General features: G+C 35.8%; 1 protein-coding gene across 2 annotated transcripts; it reads right to left on the minus strand.

Moving 5' to 3' along the window:
* Positions 1–1,676: 1,676 nt before the first annotated feature.
* RAD51C (RAD51 paralog C) lies at positions 1,677–27,405 on the minus strand. 2 transcript variants are annotated; one of them, XM_045837081.1, is made up of 9 exons: positions 27,228–27,405; positions 24,264–24,522; positions 23,398–23,564; positions 21,305–21,438; positions 16,394–16,525; positions 11,276–11,342; positions 10,281–10,341; positions 3,115–3,175; positions 1,677–1,920 (listed from the first exon to the last, which is right to left on the minus strand). In XM_045837081.1, exons 1-9 carry the CDS (start codon positions 27,343–27,345, stop codon positions 1,804–1,806), a joined length of 1,116 nt encoding a protein of 371 aa, XP_045693037.1. In that variant the 5' UTR covers positions 27,346–27,405; the 3' UTR covers positions 1,677–1,803. The 2 variants fall into 2 exon arrangements, with proteins under 2 accessions (XP_045693037.1, XP_045693036.1); XM_045837080.1 differs by having other exon boundaries at positions 3,115–3,178.
* Positions 27,406–27,580: the final 175 nt, after the last annotated feature.

The following is a 27,580-nucleotide window of genomic DNA, read 5'->3' on the forward strand; positions in this document are numbered from 1 at the left end:
GTTGGAGTATCATCTCATACACCAAAAGACTGTGGGCTTGATCCCATCAGGGCACATGCAGGAGGCAACCAATTAGCATCTCTCTCTCACATCATTGTTTCTCTCTCCCTTCCTCTCTCTCTATAAAATCAATAAATATATCCTCAGGTGAGGATTTAAAATTTTTTTTAAATTATAAAGAAATGGCTTAGATTTTAGAATTGAGATCACTAAAATCATTTTGGTCATCTAAATGTGTATGCTCCCCATAAGACTAAATATAATGATATGCTAACTCAGTGTGCTAGGTTTCCTTTATAACAAGAAAATGGGTGATTTTAGAATCATCATAGCTACATTTAAGGAGAAGAACACAAAGGAATGTCAAAAAAAATATTTTTCGGCCCTGGCTGGCGTAGCTCAGTGGATTGAGCGCGAGCTGTGATCCAAAGTGTCGCAGGTTCCATTCCCAGCCAGGGTACATGACTGGGTTGCAGGCCATAACCCCCAGCAACCGTACATTGATGTTTCTCTCTCTCTCTTTCTCCCTCCCTTCCCTCTCTAAAAAAATAAATAAATAAATAAAATCTTTTTTTTTTAAAGCTTTTCTTCCTCAGCAATTAGTAAAGAGGAAAAACAGTCTGGCCACATGAGATCAGCTTTCCAAACTTGCAAAATATAATACCTGTATCATCTCTACTGAATATTACTAAAAATTAAAACAGCACAATTTAATTGTAGAACACTGCTTTCAAAAAACTTTCAGGGAATCATATTCATTAAGTATACATATAATTCACTTGTTATATTCCTGACTCATTTATGCCATAGTGTGTGTTTATATTTTGAAGAAATGAGTCTACTTGTAAACACTGCATCTCATAATATCACATGGACACATGGACAAAAACTAGGGGGTCTGGAAATGGGAGGGAGGTGGGGAGGAATGGGTGAGTGGGCTGGGCTGGGAGTAAAAGACAGAAAACTGTACTTGAACAATTAAAATAAAAATTAAAAAAAAAACAACCATATTGAGGTCTGTCCAGAAAGTACCCAGCCATATGCTATGGAAAAGACACATTTATTGAAGATATAAAATATAAGAAACACTGTATATAGGACAATGATGCCTCTGTCCCCTTCAAAGTAGGCACCTTGGGACCTCACACAGTTCTCCCAGCATCTCTTCTACTGTTCAAAACACTGCAAAATCCTTTCTTGGAATCGCCATAACTGCCCCATCGTATTTTCCTGAATCTCTTCCCTTTCAAAGGTGATTAGTTTTGCTAAAATCCCGAAGTCTCAGGGTGCCAAATCTGGGCTGTAGGGGGGCTTAGTCACCTGGGTCACTGGTCTTTGTTGACTGCAGCCCCTCCACATTCAATATTCTCAGGTGTTCTGCTGGTTGTAGGCCTTCCAGAGCATGGATCACTTGCAACAGATTCTGGACCAACTTTGAATCATTTGTGCCACACCTTTATTTGCACTGCACTAATTGCTTCATCCTGGAAAGTCTTCTGAATCATCCAAATATTTCCATGGAGGAATGTTCAAGCTTAACACAAAATTTGATGCAGATTGGTTCCTCTACTTGCTCATTTTGAATGTGACAGCCACACAGTACACATGCTCACTCAATGGTGTCTTCCGCACCACTGACTAGTACAGTGAAGTCATCATTGTTCATGTATGTGCATTCCAGTCCACTCCTCTTGGCTGTCAGGTTACATAGATGTCATGCAAACCATTCTCATTGTATTAACAATGGCTGAACTTTTTTTCAGGCAGACCTCATATACACACACACACTCTCACACCGTGAGACTAGTCTTTGGATTCTTGTTCTTCCTCTGATTCTCGTGACCTTTTCCGGGAATTCAAGGAATCTTCTGTTTGCATTGAAGATGCAGGGGCAACAACAGCATCTCTAAATCCCTGAGGCTGAGAGATGAAAAAATATGCAAGTATGCTTTAAGAACACCTAAAATAATGATTGATCTTCCAAACATTTTAAGTAATGGGATAAGAGAGCTACTTTATTCTCGGATAGAAGTTATCAACCACTGTAAATAAAGAGGATAAATGTTCAAGCCTTTAATACTTGTACTAAAGTATCTTATACCTAAAGTATTTTATATATATATTTTATACATACACATACACACAGAAATGACATTGCATTATAAAAATGTTCTCTAAAAGACAACCCTTACAAACTTCATGGTGACACTACTGGAAGAAGTGAAAGGAAATAACGTAATAATTACTTAGGTGTTTTACAAACTTATTTTCACAATTAAACACTCTAAAATAAAGTATTCCAATTAGAATACTTTTAGTGTACCTAGGCAGAGCACAGTCTAAGTAGATAGCTCAGTTTCAGAATCTGTTTCTGTTCTTGTCCTTAAAATATGAGATGCCAAGAGTATATTAGGCTCAAAACTATTGATAAATATGCATATTTTAGTCAAAATCTATGTTCTATAATATACAATTATAGGAAAATTAACATTTTAAAGTGGGATATATTTGGTGGCTATGATAGACCTTTAATATCTACAGACCAAAATGAGTAAGGTTGGTAGTTGGTCTCATGGAAATTCTGAACAACTTGCACCTTAAAAGTATTTAATACCCTGACATTACACATGGCATGAAACATATTACTCTACAAAAAACTATTTCTTCAGTTCTAAAAATAAATTTCAGCCTTGGTTGGTGTGGCTCAACGGACTGAGTGCCGGCCTGCAAACCGAAAGGTCGCTGGTTTGGTTCCCAGTCAAGGCACATGCCTGGGTTGCGGGCCAGGTCACCACTTGGCGGTGTGTGAGAGACAACCTGTCAGTGTCTCTCTTGCACACTGATGTTTCCTCCCTCTCTCCCTCCCTTCCCCTCTCTCTAAAAATAAATAAATAAAATCTTTTAAAAAATTTCAGTTCAATTATTACATGTGTGTGTATACATATATATGTGTATCAATATATATCGATATTGGAGGATAATTCTCAGTATCAAAAGCTGTCCTCAAATTGGCTTACTGCCTGGAGAAGTTAACAAAAGCAATTTATAAATATTCTCTTTAGATAATTATAGCCCACCAACACCAAAATCACACTCAAATCAAATAATACTGACTGTGATTTGAAACAGCACTGTAGATTCCTTCTGGCTTGGTGATTTGTACAATGTTGCCAACCTGCTTAGAGAAGAAAATAAACACAAACACATGATCTTAATTAATTAGTTTAGTGATCTGATAATATAAATTTATAGTTTTAATATAATTGTATTATTTTGTTCTCTAAGGACACACAAAGCAAAAAAAATCAGAAGTACTCCCTTCAACCAACAGCTACATGTATGCATGCAACAATTATTACATATATTAACAAAATACTTGTTTATGTGAGTGAAATTCTAAAACAACCTAAAAGTCCAATGACTGATTCAAATAAACCAGCACTTTTCAACCAGTGTGCTGCAAGAATTTTTAAAACATGTAAAACCTGTTTATTTAGTCAGGGACACTGACCTCTTTTCCCTTAGATTGTCAAAGAAATACAACACAATAGCCATATGGTGTGAATGAATCAAAAGTATACCAAAAGTATTTTTTTTTGTCAGATCAACAAAAAATATATTTTGATGTAACAGAATTTTAGTAATTAGTTTATTTGTGCCATGAGCTGAAAAAGGTTGAAAATTGCTGAAATAAACTATTTTGTACTTGACGAGATACTATTTATGCTTAAGAAAATATAGTGGGAGAAAATATTTAATGATGTAGGAAAATATTAATAATATAAAAGTTATGCTGTATGATCCCGCATTTATGAGTACATATACACACATATATAGAAAAATTACTAAAAGGCGACAATAAAAAAGCCACATTGTTATTACAAGGTAAAGGTTGTTTTTTTTAATCTATATTCTTCAAAATTTCTCCAGTAATTGTGTTTTGGGGGGTGTTGTAACTATTAAGACAATTTCTTGGGATATACATAACTACGTTCCTTATACTAATATACTCATACTAATAAGATTCTAATATAGCATACTAATAAGATGCTAGTAAGACACATTCTTTCAAAATAATTATGTCCAAAACTATCACTGTCGTGACAGAACAAAATCTGTTTAGGCAGGATTTCATTATGTAGTCTACAAAGTAAATAACATAAAACTAAAGCTGAAAGTAGTTGAAAAATAAAATTCTAAGCTCTTACTATGTTCAAATACTGTAACGACAACAGATATAAAAGCAAAACCTTTTAAAGTGCCTTTTAAAATTGCTTTAAAAGTGACATAACTTATTCACAATAGCTGAAAGCTAGAAGCAATCCAAGTGTCTTAACACATGAATGTATAAGCAAAATGTGGCATATACATATAACAGAATATTATTCAGTCTTAAAAAGGAAAGAAATTCTAAAACATGCTACAGTAAACCTTGAGGACATTGTGCTAAGTGAAATAACATCAGTCATAATACAACAAATTTTGTATGATTCCACTTAATTGAGGTGCCTAGAGTAGTCAAATTCATAGAAACAGAAGTAGAATGGTGATTGCCAGGAGCTGACAGGAGGGGAGAATGGAGAATTAGTGTTTAATGGGTACAAAGTTTCAGTATAGAAGGTGAAACAGTTCTGGAGATGGATGGTGGTGATGATTATACAACCATGAATATAATTCATGCCACTGAAGTATACACTTAAATGGTTAAAATGGTAAGGTTTATGTTATGCATACTTTACCACAATTAAAAAAAGATATAAGTATACTAACTTAGAGAAAAATAATAAACTCTCAGAGTTAAAAGGATCATTTACATATAATGTTGACTTGTTTACAACCCAAAAAGGCCATCTTGGTTTACGATTTGTTGCTTTATTAATTTTGAAATTGCCCCTCTACTAAGGCACAATTCAAAAGAGAAGCAGTCAGAGATCATGGTCCACTAGCTCCATGTTTTAGGTTTATACTTTTAGGATGAAAACAGCAAAATCCAAAATGTCATTTACTCTATAATTGTAACTATATGCATAAAGAAAATACCTGGCAAGTAATATATAAGAATAGTTATGATAGGGAGTAAGTATAAATTTTTACAATGCTTTTAGAGTTGATATTCCATCTTTAATGCAAAATATAGCAGAAAAATAGAAGCATCGTATATTTTAACCCACCCTATTAAAAAATCTTTTTTGTTATTCAATATAATAATAATTAGCTAACCTTCTGAAAAATTAGTATCTAATACCATGTTCAAAAAGGGACCTAGTTCTTCTGACTTTTCTAGAAAAAAATGAAAAATAAGTTTTAAAGAAGTATTTACATATTCATTGAGAATCCTAAAGTCAAATGGGCATTAAGTGTTCAGGTTGAAAATCTTCCTTAAATTTCTAAGTAAAAATTAAATTGTATAGCCCTGGCTGGTGTAGCTCAGTGGATTGAGTGTGGGCTGCTAACCAAAGGGTTGCTGGTTCGATTCCCAGTCAGGGCACATGCCTGGGTTGCAGGCCAGGTTCCCAGTGTGGACCATGTGAGAGGCAACCACACTGATGTATCTCTCCCTCTCTTTCTCCCTCCCCCTCTCTCTAAAAATAAATAAAAGAAAATATTTAAAAATTAAATTGTATACTTCATGTATGCATCTCTAGAGATCTTTTCAAAAAACAAACTAAACCAAAGAATCACTTGGCTCACATCCTCAACTGAGATGAAGTTTAACATATGGCTGAACTACATAGTTCAGGTCAGAAAGAAACAAGACAGAAGCACAATTTGTGCTCTAAAGCTGAGTACACATATGAAATACTATGTGGGGGTGTTGCTATATTACTCCACTCTACCACCAGATCTTCTTGGCAAAGAGTGGTATAATTCTGAACAATCTCAGCCTCATATGATTATATGTAAATTGAAGGAAAACCTGTACAATACACAGGATAGAGACAAAAGTATCTTTTAATAACTGTTGGAACGTTATTCCATTAGTAGTCAAAGGGTAAAACTCAGGTGTTGCTGGTGAAGGATGGGGACACTATGTCATGAGATGGAATACTTCAATTCTCTTCAGTAACTTTGATAGCTAGTCAAAGTTTTTAGTTTTCTGCTCAAATTGAAAGTGTTTATTTTCATAACCATTTTTCCCCAATGTAAATCTCTATTTCCATTCTTTTAAGATGAACTAAAATTTAAACCACATACAAGATTTCATGCAGTAGGTAGAAATGCTTCGCTTCCTTGCCCAACCAAAAAAAAAAAAGATAACCAATTTAAAAACAATAAACAACGAGAAGTGCCAGAAAATCAAACTGCATGCAACTCCAAGAACCAAGGAGTTAAAGAAACATTCACCCAGACCAGTAGGGTAGCTAGGAGACGGGAGCCAGGCAGCCTAGCAGAGAGGACACATACCAACACAGCAGATCATGTGGGCAAGGGAGGGCTGGCTGAATGGGAACCTAAATACTTAAAGCTAGCTGTAGAATACAGCACAGGTTACAATGGTGGGAGAAACTCCCAGCCTTATAGGACAGTTCATTGGAAAGTGGGCTTAAAGTGGAGCAAGCAAGCAGCACTGTTCCCTCTCTGACCCCTCCCCCCCAGACAGTGCCACAACACAGCAAAGAGGGTTGCCCGACCCTGGCAAATACCTAAGGCTCCAGCCCCTTACAATAGGTGTACCAAGACAAAGAAATATGGCTCAAAAGAAAGAACAGATCAAAACTCCAGAAAAAGAGCTAAGTGATGAGGAGATAGACAACCTATCTGATGCAGAGTTCAAAACACTGGTAATCAGGATGCTCATAGAATTGATTGTGCTAGGTTGCAAAATGAAAGAAGAAATGAAGGCTACCCAAAGTGAAAGAAAGCAAAATATGCTGGGAACCAACAAAAAAAGGAAGGAAACAGGGATTCAAATAAATGATTTGGAACAAAAGGAAGAAATAAACATCCAATCAGAAAAGAATGAAGAAACAAGAATTCAAAAAAATGAGGAGAGGCTAAGGAACATCTGGGACAACTTTAAGCGCACAACATCCAAATGACAGGGGTGCCAGAAGGAGAAGAACAAGAGCAAGAAATTAAAAATTTATTTGAACAAATAATGAAGAAAAACTTCCCCAATCTGGCAAAGGAAATAGACTTCCAGGAAGTCCAGGAATCCCAGAGAGTCCCAAAGCAACTGGACCCAAGGAAGCACATACCAAGACACATCATAATTAGATTACCCAAGATTAAAGATAAGAAAAGCAGCAAGAGAAAAGGAGACAGTTACCTACAAAGGAGTGTCCATAAGACTATCAGCTGATTTCTCCAAAGAAACCTTACAGGCATGAAGGGGCTGGAAAGAAGTATTTGAAGTTGTGAAAGGCAAGGACCTACATGCAAGATTACTCTATCCAGCAAAGCTATCATTTAGAATGGAAGGGCTCAAGTGGGGAAGATAAAGTGCTTCCTAGATAATGTCAAGTTCATCATCACTAAGCCCTTATTATATATATGAAATGTTAAAGGGACTTACGTAAGAAATAGAAGATCAGAAACTATGAATAGTAAAATGACAACAAACTCATAACTATCAACAACTGAACCTAAAAAACAAAAACTAAGCAAACAACTATAACAGGAATAGAACCAGAAAAATGGAGATCACATGGAGGGTTTTCAGTGGGGAGGGTGAGGGGAAGAATGGGAAGAAAGGTACAGGGAATAAGAAGCATAATTGGTAGGTATAAAACAGAAGGTGAGAGGTTAAGAAGAGTATAGGAAACAGAGAAGCCAAAGAACTTGTATGTACAACCCATGGACATGAACTGACAGGGAGGGAGAATGCTAAAGGGCAGGGGTGTGCAAGGTGGAAGAGGGATAAAGGGGAGAAAAAAATTGGGTAAAATATAATAGCATAATCAATAACATACACTTAAAAAAGACTTCATGCAACTTTTAATGACTTGAAGATAGTTGGTTTCAAACAATGAAAAATAAAACTTTTAATTCTATTACATGAGGTAAACTTCTGGTTATGATAATGTATACACATTACTTATATATCCATAGCCTGGAAAAAAGACAGTTTGAAGAAAAAGGGTATTACTTTAAAAGGAGGGTAAGAGCTTTAACTTCAGATTTGCTAGAAATCAACACAATACTAGAATTACATTCTAGAAACAGTAATTATAGGAGAAAAAGAATGGACTCTATTATAGCCAGGAATAAAATGTGGTCACTACTATCTACTTCAGAGTTACTTGGAAAATAAAATGAAATTTTATATATACACAATGCTTAGCATAATAAAGGACAGTTAATAAATTTAATAAATGGTAGCTATTAGCCCTGGCTAATGTGGCTTAGTGCACTGAGCACTGGCCTGTGAACCAAAGGGTTGATGGTTTGAATAATGGTCAGGGCAGATGCCTGGGTTGCAGGCCAGGTCCCTGATTGGAGGTGTGGGAGAGACAACCGAATCTCTCACACAATGAAGTTTCTTTCTCTTTCTCCCTCCCTTCCCCGCTCTCTAAAGTAAGTAAATAAGAATTAAAAATCTTAAAAAAAAAAAAACAACCAAATGACAGCTATTATTTACTAGTCAGTTAATCCTCTGGGCTTTGGTCTTCTGTTAATAACAGGTATAAATTCTTCAGAGTTATTGAAGGGAAAATATAAAATGATGTACATAAAGTGCCCAGTTAAACACCTAGCACAAGCAAGCACTCACTAAAATAACAGCATGGGATAGAGTAAAATTTTCATAGAACAGTTTTCCCCTAAATCTATCTATTTAATGCTCTACACTATTCTCTAATTTCTTGGAAAAAATTATTAAGAAGCTGAAGTCATAAAATGGTTACTCAAAAATTAAGCATGGTTTTCTGATCTCATAGGTACCTAACCAATGCCAATGTACAGAATTTGATAAAGAAGGCAAACCTTTCCTTCTGATGAATGCATAAAAAGGAAACATCTTGCTCTACTATTATTGTCCTCATTTCTTAGATGTATCCTACCAGTGAATAGTTAATAGAACAATAGTGGAAAACTACTGTGTACTAGCTCAAGAGAAATTCCTAAGATCATTAGTGGGATGCATTTTGCAGAAAACCTAAATCTGGGAAAGTATAAGCAATATGTTCAAAAGAATCATCTGGAGAAATTGCCAAATCTTTACAACAGGGTTTGTTACTGAGAAAAAAATTTTTTGTGAAGCCACTGTACAGTGACTTATTTATAGAATTGAGGGATGGGAGTCAATTGTAAAGCACTATGTATTATGGAAAAGAAAAAAAGGGTCACCTGAGCTCTGCAAAGGCCATCTTTAAAAGAGACACAAACTGTATCAATTAGTTGCCAAAGATGTATGTGTGACTGGTTCTGCTATGAGTTCAGAGTCAGTAAAACCTAATTTGATGAGCTGAAGCATGATCTTTTTCATTTTATAGAAAAACAAAGAAATTCAATAAAGAAATAAACAATATCACCGACCAGACCCAATACGTATTTAAGTATCCCCTTCTTCCATCTTTGCCCACACACTGTCTCAATTTCTCCCTTTTATTAGAGCATTTCAAAACCAAGTACTCTATGTTATACCAATTAATCTCAAAGCAGAGAGGCTGGCATAATTCTGACATTTCCAGAAGGGTAGAATAAAAGATTCTGCTGCTTTCAATTGCCTATTTTAAAGAAAATAAAAGCTGGTTTGTTCATTTGCTCAGCAGCTAGCTTTAAAAACAAATACAAAGGTTTCATGCTGTCATAGTTTTATTTTAAAGAACAATAGTGGTGAAAGTCAGGTAAGTAAATGGATAACAAATGCAAGATAGGAAAATACTAGAGAATACAAAAGTAGACACAATTTCATACAAGAAATATATTAAGGAAGTAGGAAGAACTACCCTATTTTCCATATAAAATAGTCCTAAAGCTAATCTTTGGTCCCCATTTTATTCTTTCAATCCCTTCCAGGAACACAGTACCCACCTCCTCCTGTGTGGCTAATAAATGGTATTTGATTTTCTAAGAGCTTTAGAAGGTAGCATTTCTTGGACACCTACTCATTTCAGGTGCACCCCATCATTTAAATATTCCAAAGAATTTCCTATGTAGCTAAATGTGCAGATAAAAACATTTCTATGTTTGCTCTAGGTGATTAAGGACAAGGTAACAAAAGCTTTATCTTCACGGGGCGCTGTAGATGTCATCCACTGCACTAGCTCTAAGAAACTAATAAGTGTTCAGTGTTATTAACCCAATATTCAGAATTATTAACTTGTTTCTACACTGACCTTTGCTTTTGATCCCAATGAAAGATCAGCCGTATTGTCGCAGCATGTCCCCAACTCTCCCCTGAGGGATAAAAAACATAATACTTACATATTGCCTTACTGACTAGGTTGTAAGTCTCTCAGAATACCTCTGATCAAATACAGTTTTACTCTGCCTAGTTTAACATAACAAGAGTATACTTAGTTTTTTAAAACCTGGTATGTGGATAACATCCTGAGATTAATGGAGTTTTACATATTTAAGGCAATACTGAAGATCAATACCTTCTATTTGCCTTTAGAAAACTTTATTGTTTAACATATTGATCACTCTTTCATATATCAGGACTACTAACATATTTCTGACTATGAGAAAAAAAGCAAGAATTCTGACAATAGTCAAAGATTTTAGTAGAAATAAATCTTGAAGCACTGTATTCTAACAAAACCATGATTAAGGTTAGGAACAAAATCATAAGTATATTCACTGTTATCTAATTTGTATTTGAATAGATTCACCATTCCTCCTGCCTAAGACAGTGAGCTTTCTAAAGGCAAGAAGCATCATATGGCCCTGGCTGGTGTGACTCAATGGACTGAGTACCAGCCAGTGAGGATCACCAACCAAAGGATCACTGGTGTGATTCCTACTCTAGGGCATATGCCTGGGTTGTGGGCCAGGTCCCCAGTACAGGGCATATGACAGGCAACCACACATTGATGTTTCTCTTTCTCCCTCCTTTCCCCTCTCTACAAATAAATAAATAATCATCATATGACTATTATATGCTCAGTACCTGACCCAGCAGTTGCTATATAATAAATGCTGAATTAATGTTAACTGAAAAAAAAAGAGTCAGTATCTAAGAGCACAGTGTTTCCATTCTAAAATTTATCAGTGAATAAGACAGATAAACTCTCTGCTTTCATGGAGTTTACAGTACTCAATAAGCATCAAATGAAAAAGGTAGAGAAAGTGTGTTTAACCAAAAATGGCTGTCTGATTTATTACCCACCCAATGCTGGTATCAGCAAGGCCTGATTTCCATCAATCTTTGTTGTCATCTGATTAGTTAAAATTACCTACAAAACAAAATGTGAGAAAATTAGATGAGTCTCCTCTAAAACTTATAAAGTAAATAGTCCTGTGATTTTAGTATTTTCAGTACGATCTAATTTAAAGATATATTTAGGCAATGAAAACTTTTCTAATAATTTTTTAGAACTTACACATAAAAATGAGTAGTTATCTGAAAACATGAGTCTACTGAATATAAAACTTTTTTTAACAGATAAGAACAAAGAAATTCTTATTATGAAAATGGAAGAAAATAGCCCTGACTGGTGTGGTTCAGTTGGCTGGGGGATGTTCCAGAAAGCGAAGGTTGCCAGTTCAATTCAGGGCACATGCCTGAGTTGTGGGTACAGTAGAGTTTGAGAGACAACCAAATGATGTTTCACTCTCACAATGATGTTTTTCTCCCTCCCTTCCCCTCTTTCTAAAAATAAATAAATAAATAAATAAATAAATAAATAAATATTTTTTAAGTGGAAGAATAAAGATAAAATAGATAATATGTAAAGGTCTAAAGAGACTATGCACAAAAACTTCACAATTGGGAGAATCAGGAAAATTCTCACTTTTAAAATTAAGATTAGTATAAGCCAAAAAGACCAACCAGTCCAACGGGACTGGCAACATCAATAGTGGTAATAAACATTTTTGTGTACTTAATACATGACAGAAACTATGCTAAGTACTTTACCTTGCTTATCTTAGCTAATCTCCACAACAACTCTATAAATTAGGTATTATTATTGTTATTATTCTAGTTTAACATATGAGAAATCGAAAGCTTAGAAAGACTAAATTTGTGTTCTTTAGCACTGTTGCCTCTCTGGAATATATTTATTCAAAAGAATATAGAATTCTTAAACAACTCAATACTTATATTTTTAGGGAAGAAACAAATATAGAATTATGATTTACAATTTTACAGGAATAAAAAAGAAACTAAGGCAAAAAGTTATGAGAAGAAAGCTAAAATCAATGAATGTACAGTATAAGTAGAAGAAATGGGAAAAATGAAACCCAGTAATCAGGTCAAATTACCCCAAATTATGACTATGTTAGTCTGCTGACAAAAGATACAGGTGTGCTTTAATCACAGACGGCTCTAAAGGCTACAAATATTGCTAATTATTTTGGATTAAATAGTGGCCTATAGAAAAGATCCCATGTTTTGAAAGTAGTAATTTTAAAGTAGAGAAAATAAAAGTGTCTAAGGCTGACCTAATACAGTAAAAGTCAAATTATCCGGCACTGTTTTATCCAAAATTCTCCAGAAATAGTTATTTTAAATATTCTCCCAATACAGATCTTCCCTCCAAATACTACTTGCAAGATGTCACTGATAAAGAACTTCTATGGCAAGGACCTACATCCCAGATTGCTATATCCAGCAAAGCTTTCATTTAGAAAAGAAGAGCAGATAAAGTGCTTCTCAGATAAGGTCAAGTTAAAGGAGTTCATCATCACCAAGCCCTTATTTTATGAAATGTTAAGGGACTTATGTAAGAAAAAGAAGATAAAAAAACATGTATAGTAAAATGACAGCAAACTCACAATTATTAACCACACCTAAAACAAAAACAAAAACAAACTAAGCAAACAACTAGAACAGGAACAGACCCACAGAAATGGAGAACACATGGAGGGTTAGCAACAGGGGAGTGGGAGGAGGAGAGGGGGAAAAGGTACAGAGAATAAGTAGCATAGATGGTAGAAAATAGACAGGGGGAGGGCAAGAATAGTATGGGAAATGTAGAAGCTAAAGAACTTATGACACATGGACATGAACTAAAGAGGGGAAAGTTGGGTGGGAGGGGGTGTGCAAAGTAGAGGGGAATGAAGAGGGGTAATGGGAGAACTATAATAGCATAATCAATAAAATATATTAAAAAAAGAACTTCTATGAAAAGCAATGAGAAAAGGTATCTACTTTGAAAAAGGCATCAGTTTCGTAAGAAAAATTAAAAAGGAAAGGTTGTTTGGCTATTCCCACTGCAGTGGTAACACCCTAAAATTTTTGTTTATCTTACAAATGAGAAATCTGTAATCCATCTAGATCTCAATTAGGCATCAACTGGATGACATGACTTTCTTCTAGTTCCTCTCCCCTTAAGTACCATAGTGGCTTCCCCATGTGTTACCTCAGGCCAGGAATCTTATAAGAAGAAGGAATTTAAATTGGTAATTAACTGAAATATATGACTAACTGGCATCCCCAACATACTGAATAATATAAATACCCTTTATTGTACATATTACCTAGTGTTTAAACTCTAGCAACTGAGATAATTACTTATACCAACACTTTATTGTTAGAGGTGCACTATCCAATTCTGCAGCCATTAGCCACAAACAGCTTTTTAAAATTAAATTATAAAACTAAAAATTCAGTTCCTCAGTAGCCCTAGCCATATTTCAACTGCTCAAGAGTCATACAACTACTGTATTAAACTGACCATTTTCCTCTTTGCAGAAAGTTCTATCAGACGGGGTTAGGGAGTAATTTATCCATATCTTGAGGCAAATGTAAATAAACATACTGCTTAACAGCTGTTCAGCATCCCCAAATTAGAATTTGCACCATTAGCAAATATTTATAAAATTATACTACTTCTACAAAAATGCTGGTTGTACCAGGATCCAAATGAAAATTATTGTGTAATTACTCCAAGCTCCTACGGAGTAAGTCTTTAAACTAGTGAAGTAACAATTGTTTTGAATATTAACTTCATTGCTTTAAAAATACTCTGCTCCCAAATGCCCTTCAATTGATGAATGGATAAACAAATGTGGTATATTGAGAAAAACAAAAGTATTTGGACATAAAAAAGGACACTGATACATGCCACAACATGGGTGAATTTTGAAAACCTTATGCTAAATAAAAGAAACCAGACATAAAATACTACATATTGCATTATTCTACTTCTAGAAAATATCCAAAAAAGACAAATCCATAGAGACAAAAAGCAGACAGGGAAAGTGCACTGGAGAGTAACAGCCGATGGGAAAGGGATTTCTTCTGGGTATGATGGAAATGCTCTAAAATCAGTTAATAGCAATGCTTGCACAACTCTAAATATACTAAAAACCACTGTACTGTACACTTTAAAAGGTGAATTTTATGGTATGTCAATTATATCTTAATAAAACTGTCAAGCATTTCTGCTAATAATCAAATAAATGCATCTCTAAAATGACTCCACATCACTTTGATAAAGATTTAAAAGAGTCAAAGTTGGTAATGACTTGGGAAAAAACAAAAATTCCCATTCATTGCTGTAGAAAACATACTTTGGAACATGCTTTCTGAGGATAATTTGATAATATGTAACAAAATGTTTAAAATAGAGCTATTCCTTTGGTTTAGTATTTCCAGAAATAACTGGTTGAATGGACAAAGAAGTATATAAAAGTTATTGATTGCAGTTTTTTTGTTTTTGTTTTTTTAAGATTTAATTTTTAGAGAAAGGGGAAGGGAGAGAGAAAAAGAGGGAGTGAAACATCAATGTATAAGAGAAATGTAGATTGGTTGCCTCTTGCATGCCCCCAACTGGGGACCTGGCTGTAACCCAGGCATGTGCCCTGGCTGGGAATCAAACCAGTGACCCTTTGGGATGGCAGAGTGGCACTCAGTCCACTGAGCCACAGCAGCCAGGGCTGATTGCAATGATTTAAATGGTGAAAAACTGGAGTCAACATTAAAGACAACCAGTGAGGAAATAGTTAAAAAAAAAAAACTTCTACAGCCCTGGCTCTCTCTTTCTTCCTCTCTTCCCCTCTCTTTAGACATAAATAAATAAAATCTTAAAAAAAAAAAAAAACTTTTACAATCATACAACAAAAAACTGTAGCTGTTAAAGTAGGCCTATATAGTAGTTAGTATATATGGAAAGATGTTCACAATTTATTAAGTGAACAAAATATTGCTTTGCACAATAACATATATAATGGGATCTTACTTTAAAAACATGTTTTATATACACATAGAATAAGTTTGGAAAAATATGTATATTAAGCTCAACAATAATCATCTCCAGATAACAGATAATTGCTTACTTTCTACATTTTGTTGTTTAGAAATTTTTATAGCAAGCATATAACTTAAAATTGTAAATTATATTTATCATTATAGGTCATACATGCTTCTATACCTGCTAACCAGGAAATGAAAAATCAAGCAAAGAAGAATATCTGGTAAGAGAGGAAAGAATGCCCTCAACCCCACAAAATCCTGTCTCTAGAAGTAACCACTGTTAATGCTCTGGTCCTTTTGACATTGTTCTTCATAAATATAAGTACAAATGATCATGTATAATTTTTATCTTTCTCAAAAGTAGACCTATGAAATACATTGTTATGCAACTTGAATTTTTTCACTTGATCACATATCTGAATATAACTTGTTCCATGTTAGTAGGCATACATATACATTACTCTCCTGAAACACTGTATAGTATTCTTTGTTATTGTTTGGATTACTTTTTTTTTTTTAAACAGAAAAGATAAAGCTATTTCTGTTAAAAACAAAAACCAAAGGAACTATTAGTCTTGAGTGCCCCCTAGTGGGGGCTCTTCATTGATATTAATGGAATGCATACTTCACTTTTGAACTGATCTTTTACCCTGTCTTCACATTTCAAATCTAGAAGAGCTAGCTCCAAAGATCTTGGTTGCTCACACTATGTAATATTCCTCTCTCTCTGAATCTGTGATTATACACACAGTTAAAGAAAAATGGGAGTGTTGGAAGAGCTTACCTAAAACACAAGTATATTTAGACAAAAAACACTGTAATTACCAAAGGTGGCATTTATTCATCAGAGTCCATTTTTAAAATATGGCATCTTGATTATGCCTATTATTTTTCCAAGAAAAATTATAAACAACACTTATGACTGGAATTAATTTTTTATAATAACCAAACCAAAACAAAGGTACATTTAAAACTATGTCTATATTATTTGCTTTTAGTTAGGCAAATTCTATTCTGCTACTTCTGGAAATTAATACTTGATACAATATTTTTTATTATAAAGTTTTCTCGACTAATTATACTTACAGCTAATCTGTGATTATTTGCAAGGCTGATCATTTGCTGGGCTAGGCCATTTAGTAATCGAGTACGAAGGGGTAGGTCATCAAGATCATGACGAAAAGGAAAAGCAATACCATCCACTATCACTAATCGAACCTAAATATAGAGGAGAGATTAGGTTTGGTATTAAACATAAAATTGTATCAAAAAAGCACAGCCCATTGCACAAAAAAACCCTTAAAATCCAGTGTTCTGTTTTCAACTCTACAAAGGCTTTATTTTAGATAATTATGTATCTATTCACCCAATGCTTTTTGCACTAATCACTGAAAGTTAAAATGTATTCTGGTTTGATCATTTATCCCCTTAAAAAAGTAATTCCGCAAAAAGAAAAACAAGCATTTACAATTTTTTTATCAGTTGCCACTATATGAGGGGAGACCCAAAAAACCCTTGGAATTATCTTCTGGAGGGCAGGCCCCTTGTAGTAGAGGCTTCCCCTGCTAGGTGAGTGTTCTAGGAACCCATCTCTAACAGTGTACCACCAGCTGGTGGTTCGTCAGAGGCTTCCTTCGGTTTCAGTGAATTTTTTTTGAACACTCTTTCAATGCATTTGGCCCATTTCATGATGGGTGAATATTTTTGAAGACTCTTTGAACACATCTGTTCACACTGTGCTGAGTGTTTAGCAGTTTTTGACCAAAAACAACATGACCTCTTTGCTCCACCCTCCCTATTCAACTGATCTCACCCAGAGCGGCTTTTTTGTTTGCTTGTTTGTTTCCCTGGAAGAAAAACACCTTCAAAGGGAAACGTTTTCTGGAAGCAGAAGAGGTGAAACAAAAAATGGCAGAAGGACTAAAAGGAATAAAAAATGCCAAGTTAAAAAACTCTTTTGAGCAGTGGAAAAAACATCTGCATCAAATGGAGAGTAGTTTGAGGGTGACTGAAGTTTAAACATGTAATAAATACACACTTTTCATAAATAATTTCTGGGTTTTTTGGGCCCCTCCCCCTTGTACACAGTCTTTACAAAGCTATTTTACATTGATAAAAATCACTTTTGAGCCCTGGCTGGCGTAGCTCAGTGGATTAAGCACGGGCTGCGAACCAGGCATCACAGGTTTGATTCCCAGTCAGGGCACATGCCTAGGTTGCAGGCCATGGCCCCCAGCAACCGCACATTGACGTGTCTCCGTGTCTCTCTCTTTCTCTCTCTCTCTCTCTCTCTCTCTCTCTCTCTCTCTCTCTCTCTCTCCCCCTCTCTCTAAAAATAAATAAAATCTTAAAAAAAAAAATCACTTTTGAGGGTTCAAATTTCTCAATTAAATACATCACTTTTACCTTCAGGATTCTTTTTATGTTAAAAACACTCTTCAAATATTAAATTATATTAGTTTCTTCAAAAACTTAATTAATGGTATGCTTTTTCCCCTTATTTTTTAAATTGATTTTATTTTGATTTTATTTTTTATCCTCGCCCAAGGACATGCTTATTGATTTTAGAGAAAGGGGAAAGGAGGGAGAAAAAAAGGGAAAGAAACATCGATGTGAGAAACATTGATTGGATGCCTCTCATAGGTACCCAGCCCAGGACCAAACCCACAATGTAGGCATGTGCCCTGATGGGTAATCAAACCTGCAACCTTTCAGTTTATGGGACAACGCTCCAACCAACTGAGCCACACAGACCAGGGCTCTCCTTAATTTTAGATATACTATAGGGCAAATAACTATTACAGAATCTGTTAAAATAGAGAATTCAGCATGAGGCAGGTCTGTCTTGAATTACAATCAAGATTTACTTATAGACGATAAATATTTTCATGACAGTTTCATTTCTAATATAATCCAAATGATGCCTCCTATAGTAAAGAGTAAACAAATGAAAAATTGTAAGATATTTTTTTTCTATCTAATAAGGATTAGGCTAAGAAGAGGCTTTTGTAGAAGCAATGTATAAATTTAAAAATTTTTTTTAAAAATTGTCCTGGCTGTTGTGGCTCAGTGCATTGAGTGCCAGCTTGTGAACCAAAAGCTTCCACGTTCAATTCCCAGTCAGAGTACATGCCTAGGCCAGGCCCCCAGTGGGGGGCACGTGAGAGGCAATCACACATTGATATTTCTCTCCCTTTCTTTCTCTCTCCCTGCCACTCTTTTTAAAAATAAATAAATATGCACTAGTTGGTGTAGCTCAGTGGATTGAGCACAGGCCTGGGAACCAAAGGGTCACTGGTTCGATTCCCAGTCAGGGCACATGCCTGGGTTGCAGGCCGGGTCCCCAGTAGGGGGTACATAAGAGGCAACCACACACTGATGTTTCTCTACCTCTCTTTCTCCTTCCTTTCCCCCTCTCTAAAAATAAATAAATAAAATCTTTTAAAATGTTTAAAAATAAGTAAATAAAAATAAATAAAATCTTTTTTAAAAAAGAGTGATATAATTAAAAAATAAAAATATTTTTAAGTTGCCCTGGCTGGTGTGGCTCAGTGGATTGGGTGTCAGCCTGTGAACCAAAGGGTTGGTTCAATTCCCAGTCAGGGCAGATACCTGGGTTGTGGGCCAGGTCCCCAGTGGGAGGCATGGGAGAGGCAACCACACACTGATGTTTCTCTCCCTTTCTTTCTCCCTTCCCCTCTCTAAAAATAAATAAATAAAATATTTAAAAATATATATATTTTTAAGTTTATTAATTTAATTTTTAAAAGAAAAAATGTATATATTTATTTTCAGAGAGAGGAGAAAGGAGGAAGAGAGGGAGAGAAACATCAATGTGTAAGAGATACATCAATCAGTTGCCTCTCACATGCCCTCAACTAGGGACCTGGCCCACATCCTAGGTACATACCCTGACTGGGAATCGAACCAGTGACCTTTTGGTTCCCAGGTCTATGCTCAATCCACTGAGCTATACCAGCCAATGCATATTTATTTATTTTTAGATAGAGTGGAAGGGAGGGAGAGAGAGAATGAGAGGGAAAAAAACAACATTGATTTGTTGTTTCATGTATTTATGTATTCACTGGTTGCTTCTTGTACGTGCCCTGACCAGGGATTAAAATCACAACTTTGGCGTATATGGATGATGCTCTAATCAAATGAGTTGCATGGCCAGAGTTGTAAGCCATTTTCATATCTTTTGTTTAGAGTATGCATTCCTTCGTTCAGCAAATATTTATTGACACCTAGTATATCCTAGTCACTGTTACAAGCATTGGGGAATAAGAGACAAGATTCCTGCTCTCTTGGTGCTTATATTCTAGTGGAGTAAGAGACAATTAACATGCAAACAAATACATAAATAAGATATTTTCTGACAGTGATAGGAGCTCTGAAGATACTAAAACTGGTCCTGCCCAAGTGACTCGTTGGTTGAAGCATTGGCCTAAAGGGTTGCAAGTTTGATCCCCAGTCAGGGCACATACCTAGGTTGCAGGTTCAATCCCAGGTTAGGGCACCTATGGGAGGCAAATGCTTGGTGTTTCTCTCTGACATTGATGTCTTTTTCTCCCCCTCTTCCTCTCTCTAAAATCAATCATCAGGTGAGGATCAAAAAGAAAAAAGACATGCCCTGACTGGTGTGGCATAGCAGCAGGTTGGGCACTACCCTGCAAACTATAAGGTCACCGGTTCAATTTCCAGTCAGAACACATGTCTGGGTTGTGGACCAGGTCCCCAGTTAAGGGTGTGTAAGAGGCAACAAAATGATGTTTCCCACCGTCAATGTTTCTCTCTTTCCTTCCCTTTCCCTGTCTGTAAAAATAAATTTTAAAAAATCTTAAAAAAAAAAAGATGCTAAATGTGGGTGAAAATGACAAAAAATAAGCAGGTAGTGGGGGAGAGGGAGGCTAACTTAGACCAGATCAAAGTACCTTCTTAAAATGAAATATGCAGCTGAAAGAATGAGGTCTAGCTCTAGCTGGTGTGGCTCAGTGGATCAAACACAGGCCTATAAAATGGTAAGGTTGCTGGTTCAATTCCTGGTGAGGGTACATGCCAGAGTTGCAGGCCAGGTCTCCAGTTGGGGGGCATGCGAGAGGCAACTGATCAATATCTCTCTCTCACATAGTGTTTCTCTCCCTCTCTTTCTCCCTCTATTCCCCTCTCTCTAAAAAGAATAAGGTCTATCTGTATGTAATGATACAAAAACAAAAAAATATGCAAAGCACTAAGCCAAAATAGAAAGTGTAGAACAATATTACGATGTAATCCCATAAAAAATGTTAAAAGTGGGGTGCTAGATATTGTAATATGCATAAAAATTTTTTTGAGAAGACACACAAGGAACTATTAATAGTGGTCAACTTTGGGAAGAGATACCAGGAAGCAGCAGAAGAAGGGAAGTTTAATTTCAATTTTATACCTCTCTATACAGTTTGTTTGATAGGAGCTACTCCACCTTTACTGGCAGTGGACACTCTTTCTATATTATCTCAATTTCTTCCTTATATATACATGGTAAATAAATATAAACAATAAGTTGTAGGACAAGAAAGGAAGAGATTTTCTACTTATGACACTGTACTATTTACTTATTTTTCACTTTAACCAAACACCTTCAAAGATACTTAGTAACCCGTATTTTGCCATATATAATGTTCTCCTGTGTATAATGCACACCCATGTTTTGGCCCAAACTTTCAGGTTTAAATGAAATATTTCATCTTAATTTTTTAATTCAATTTTTAACTCATTTATATTCGGACACTTGTTTTTTGTAATATAAAGAAATTTCAGCATTTATTTTTGAACATATGGTACAAAAAAATTTTATGTAACAAATACTTACAAAACACAAGAATAATACAAGGTACTTCAGGTACTACCCATGAATAATGCACATCCTTATTTTTCCCTCAAATATGTGGGCAAAAAGGTGTGCATTATACATGGCAAAATATGGACGTTATATTATTTCAGTCGTTTGAGCCATACCTTCGAATGTTCTGAGAGGAAGTCTGAAAGGAGATAAACTTGTGCCAGTAGCTCTGTGTAGTCACGACAACGAAAATAATAAATATGAGAAAGAATATTTTCAAGAGTGAAATTCTCCAAAGCCTTGGGGGGCACTGAAATAAACAACAAAATAATCTTAAAATAATTAGTGTTACCTGTTTTGAAATATTGGTGACTATAAAAAAATACCTTTGAAAAACAAAATGCTTCACTAACAAAAATCTTAACTTTAATTGAAAGATGGTAAAATTAAAGCAAAATTACTATGAACTATCATTTTATAATTCCTGTCATATTATTTTCATAATAATACTTTTCCTACTTTCCTTATGAACTAGGCTATCTAGAAATTGTTTATACACATATACAACTAATTTTAATGCCTGCCTCTTCATAGTTCTAATTATTGGCTTCTTTTGAATAAAAGTAGAATAGAATTTCTCTGTGGGGTTTTTTTAAATAGGACTACAAACCAACAGTTAAAAGTAAAATGTCCAAAAGAAGCATTTTTCCCCTTAAATGCCATAGTATAACTTGATAATTAAAGTAGAAACAATGATATAAAATGATATTCCCAACTTAGACTGGATTTTAAAATACCCAGTTTGGCTTTGTACATATTTCAGAGAAAAACCAGTTAAAAATTGTTGCATTTCAAAATGTTACTTAAGGTTTAACCCCACTGCAAAAACAAATAAAAAAAGAAAACACCCAGGAAATTAAATTTCAGAAAACATTGCCTATTGCAAATATACATTTTAAAAGTTCATTTCTCACTAAAAAATAACACCTTAATCATACACCAATCACTAAAAGGTTTATATCCCAGTGTTTATGTTTACACCTACAGTATTTACAATATTTTAAGACATTATTACAAATATACATTGTAACACGAGTAGCTTTAAGGACTTTCAGTAGATATACTGGTCATTAGTTAGAAAAAACACCTAGCACTCCCATAAAAATAAAAAACCCCAGCTGATCAAACACATTTTATTTATTTATTTATTTATTTATTTATTTATTTATTTAGAGAGGAGAAGAAAGGGAGAGAAACATCCATCACTTGCCTCTCATATGGGAGACAACACCCAACAAACTCAGCCACACTGCTCAGGGAAGCATTCAAAGGAATTACAAGCATATATAAAAAACATTGTTTTTAAAACTTCTACAGAAAAGAATAAGGACTGCACATCCAAAAAATAAAATTAAACAAAGCAAAAATTATAAAAACCCAAAACAGTCAAGCCAGAAACCATTTAATTTTATAAGTAATCGAAAGGACAAGAACTTGAATATAAATTACCTTTAAATTTTTTGTTAAATCAAACACTTGATTTCTACATGATAAATGCAAAAAAACCTTCCCAGCCCTGGCTGGTGTAGCTCAGTGGATTGAGCACGGGCTGTGAACCACAAGTGTCGCAGGTTTGATTCCCAGTCAGGGCACATGCGTGGGTTGCAGGCCACAGCCCCCAGCAACCGCACATTGATGTTTCTCTCTCTCTCTCTTTCTCCCTCCCTTCCCTCTCTAAAAATAAATAAAATCTTAAAAAAAAAACCTTCCCAAACACTTTAGAAATATAATTAACATAGTCATGAAGTCAATTACATACTATTCATAACCCCAAAGGTCAGTCAGCTTCATGTTCCAAATATTTCCAAACATGGTTTTTCTAAACTACCTTTGCTTTTTGAAAAACCAGGATGCAAGTCAATATAGTGAATGCATTGAATACAGTGAATGCATTGAGACAACACTTACATTAAAATCTCCAACAAAATTAGTTTACACCTGGCAGGTCAAAGTAGGACTTGAAGTCATACACTGAAATACTTACACAAAGGTTTGCCCTACTGCTCCTGCAGTAACAAGTGAGGGCCATAAAAGGCCAATCCAGGTTGTGGCATTTCTCATTTTCTAAGAGGGATATGAGAATTTAACACCAGTACACTGTTGAGTCATTAGGTTTCACTTTCCAAAAGTTCTCTTGCTAGGGCCTGGGATGAATCCGAATGCAAATTTTTTATTACACAGAAAAAAAGAGAATCACGTGCTAACTTACCCTCTCCCATATGTGTTTTTGCTATAAGCTGAAGGTGCTGAATGCAGGCAGTTGCAAGGTCTACCACTCTATCAACCATAAAACTTCCTTCTGTATCAATAAAAACTGCTTCGCCTTCTACTCCTCCAAAACATTCTGGTATCTGCACATCTACTGCCAACTGCATACTATCAAGAGAAAGAAGTCAAATGAATAAATCATTATCATGATCTTCTAAGGTAGTATTTTTTAAACTCCACATCACCATCCATTAGGTACCAGTAAATATATTGCCCCAGACAACAAAGATGGCTGATTCTCCATGGCTCCAAATACAAGGTAGAGCAAGAGTAGGTATACAGTTGGGAGTATATGAAACAGTTTATTCTTGTATTATTTTTCATATGAACTACTATAAACCTACTTTTCCTTCACCCTGTATATGTGAATCAACTGATGCTTGGATTAGGGAAAGAGTGCACCTATAAAATCGTGATTAAGAAATTTTAGTGATTTTTTTTAGGTCCCTGGGAATGAAATCCTTTATTATACATAAATATACTTTCAAACATTTGACTTTCAAGGATATTCTCAGGAATTAATTATATAATAAAGTAGAATACTGCTTATTTATCCTAATGACTACTTTACAATGTTATAAAGGAAAGATTTTTTGACATCAAAATAAATGTATCAATTTATCAAGCTGGGGTGGTAAAGTAACATAAATGTTAAGTTGGCTTTTGTTTGATGTTGTATATACACACAAAACAAATTTACCCAACATGTACATGCCTCTTTTGGTCTGACTACAGATCCATAGCATGGTACTCTATTACGTAAAATGTTATTAAGCCCACCCTTAAGAAAGAAACATTTTAGTTTACCATAATTGTGTTTTTCCAACACCTGGTGCACCACAAATTTCTGTTGTTTTGGTTAAGGGTACTCCACCCCCAAGAATATTATCTAGTGCTGAACAGAAGGTAATTATGAAGTTCTGGGTATGCTCCTGCTCAAGAAGATCCAGTGCTGTACACTTCTTGCCTGATTCAGCTGTACCAGAATGTCCTGGTTTATCTGTGAGACATTCTCTTCGTATAATCTGCAAAGTTTCTAAGGCTTCCTCTTTAGATATACCAACTTCTGAAAGTAGAGTAAGAAAACACCGCCCAAATTTAGAGATTTAAAACAGTGTAACATGCTATTTGATTGTCTTCATTAATTTTAAAGATTTTTTAAAACTTTGTTTTTAGAGGGGAAGGGAAGAAGGAGAGAAACATCAACGTGTGGTTGCCTCTCATGTGCCCCCTACTAGGGAGGTGGCCCAAAACCCAAGCATGTGCCCTGATTGGGAATTAAACCAGTGACCCCTTTGGCTCACAAGCCAGCACTCAATCCATTAAGCCACACCAACCAGGATATCTTCATTAATTTTAATTTTTAGATAATGAGAGTGATGCCAAGAATAGAGAAGCATGAAAATGTAACATTCCATTTAGCCTTTAGCTATTTAGCCTTTCAAGTTAATAAAGGTATTTCTATGATTTAAAAGATTTATTACCTCAGAAACAGAATTCAAAAACCTAAAACTCTAAAGCACTTCTAAGTACCTACAAAAGTGTCTCAGGATGTAGAAATAAAAATGTACTAGCAGTCAGTCCTTTTACTATCCCTTTTGGTCTAAGACCAAAATAACTGAAGCCATAATTATCTTGCTCTTGTAAGGTATACAAATTATTTTTCAGAAGAGAATGAAAATGGCCTCTTTAATTGCCTAAAATAAAATGCAACTTTAAGAAGTGCAAGTGCATGCTATATTCATAATAAAAACTTTTCATTGAGCCATGGTTGGTGTGGCTCAGTGGACTGAGTGCTGGCCTGAAAATCAAAAGGTCACTGGTTCAATACCAAGTTAGGGCACATGCCTGGGTTGCAGGCCAGGCCCCCATTTGGGGACATGAGAGAGGCAACTGATGGATGTATCTCTTTCACATCGATGTTTCTCTCCCTCTCTTCCCCTCTTTCTAGAAATAAATAAAATCTTAAAAAATTTTTTCATTGGAACAATGGCATGAAAAATTCATGTAGCAATGCAAACTATTTAATGAGAACAATTATTTGATGCACAAATATTTTAAATACCCTTATGCTTGCCTCAGCTACACAATTTCATTCCTATCTAACAATACAGCCTGAGAAGAGAAAATGATAATTACAAAACAAGCTGCTAATAAAGGAAATAATGGTGAGAATGATATCACTTATGAGTCTGATATACAGTGCTTGATTTGGTAAGGATATGAACTATAAATTTGGTGCTAATAAGTAATAATAATGGTAATAAGGCAATGAAAATCCTATCCAATTTAAGAACATGAACTCTGGCCCTAGCTGGCGTAGCTCAGTGGATTGAGCGTGGGCTGCAAACCAAAGCATCACAGGTTCAATTCCCAGTCAAGGCACATGTCTGGGTTGCAGGCCACGGCCCCCAGCAACCTCACATTGATGTTTCTCTCTCTCTCCCTCCCTCCCTTCCCTCTCTAAAAAAATAAATAAAATCTTAAAAAAAAAAAGAACCTGAACTCTGGAGTCAGATTACACGGGTCTGTAAAGTCTAACTGCACCACTGACTACGTGGTCATCATATCTGGGCAAGTTACTTTTTTGCGTCTCAGAGTTTTTCCTTCTATAAACTGGGAATGAGACAATACATGTAAAAAGCTTGGTAGAATACCAGGACATCCAAAAGGCTCAACAACTGTTAACTTTATTATCATTCGTATTCTCTCATTTCTTTTTTGTAAAACCAAATTGATGAAAGAAAGAGAGCCCATAAAACTTTGGGGGACACAATGTGCAGTTTCAGATTTAAAACAAATAGGTAACATTTAGGTCTACATTTATTCTTGAGTGGCTAGTTGAAACCTTATTTTACATTAAGAGCAATGACTTAAAATTCTGTTCTATCTTGACACTATAGTTCTAGGCATACCATAGCATAATGTGCACAGTGAGACTGACCGCAGACAGCCTTATTATTATTTATTTATTTTATATTTTAGAGAGGGAAACATCAATGTGTTGTTGCCTCTTGAGCGCCCCCTACTAGGGACCTGGCCTGCAACCAAGCATGTGCCCTGCCTGGGAATCCAACCAGCAACCCTTTGATTCACAGGCCAGCACTCAAACACTGAGTCACACCAGCCAGGGCGACAGCTTTATTTTTATATGCCTCAGGATGCACTGGGTCCCACCAATGTATTATGTAGTGTTTTGGAATGTTAGGTTTCTGGATTTTTTTAGCGAGTTACATAAAAGAAATTATGTCTTCTTCCTACTGCTTTCTCCAGATTCTGAGGATTCTACTTCTTCTCTTACTGTCTCTAGCCCTATAACGAATCCTTCGTTTCTTAAATTTAGTGCCTACCCCTTGGATTTGGGAGCAGCAAAAATTAGACAACCTATGTGAGTTTCAATTCTTGCTCCACAACTTTCCCAGCCCAGTCATCATGAAAAGTCACTGAACCCCCCAAGAATCAGGTCCTTCATCTGTGTATAGGGCATGGCTCTATAAGCCATGCCCTAAGAGGGCTCTTCTGAGAGTAAATGACATAATCCTCAGAGCATTCAGCAGGCACTGACACAGAAAGCAATTAATAAATGTTTCCAGGGCCACAGTTCCAACCATTCAAACCATGTTTAAGGGTCGTCAAGGAGCCTTTTCGCGTTGTAGAGGCAGCCGTAGGCGACAGCTGCGGAGACTGAGCTGATGCCTCAGGGCGAGAGAACCGATAGAAGCGGCACTAACAGCGGCCCAAGTCCCACAGCCTAAGGTCGGGAGTAGTTACCTTTGCTGAGCTCGGAGGGCTTCACGCCTAAGAGTTCCTCAGCCGTCTGAAAACCTGCAGACACTATCTTCACCCGCACTGCTGGGGACAAGGGGAAACTCACTAAATCCCGCTGCATTTCAAAGCCAGACCGCTACGCGCGAAGTCGCTAACAGCTGCTGAACCCGAAACGGCCGAATCCCGCACGCAGGCGCCGGGCCGCGAGACGTCAGGCGTAAAGCGGAGGGGGCGGGGTCTCCCGTCTGGCGGCACGCGGCCTTGGGCTTTGCCGCTCTGCGGAGGCATACTGAATTTCCACAGGGCCGCGTTATTTCTGCCGTGAATCTTCCAAATCCCTCTACAGTTTCCGCATT

Source organism: Phyllostomus hastatus, unplaced genomic scaffold (genome assembly GCF_019186645.2).
Source record: "Phyllostomus hastatus isolate PE091 unplaced genomic scaffold, TTU_PhHast_1.1 phas_contig_210, whole genome shotgun sequence".
NCBI classification, from domain to species: Eukaryota; Metazoa; Chordata; class Mammalia; order Chiroptera; family Phyllostomidae; genus Phyllostomus; species Phyllostomus hastatus.

Bases quoted from the DNA above. Each gene is read 5' to 3' on its own strand.
- RAD51C (XM_045837080.1), bottom strand. From the start codon at position 27,345: ATGCAGCGGGATTTAGTGAGTTTCCCCTTGTCCCCAGCAGTGCGGGTG. The intron at 23,565-24,263 runs GTAAACTAAAAT...TTCTCTTGATAG, and splicing joins GTTGGAAAAACACAATTATG to TATGCAGTTGGCAGTAGATG. The intron at 1,921-3,114 runs GTCAGTATTATT...TTCATCTCTCAG, and splicing joins CAGTGCTGTTTCAAATCACA to CCTCAGGGATTTAGAGATGC.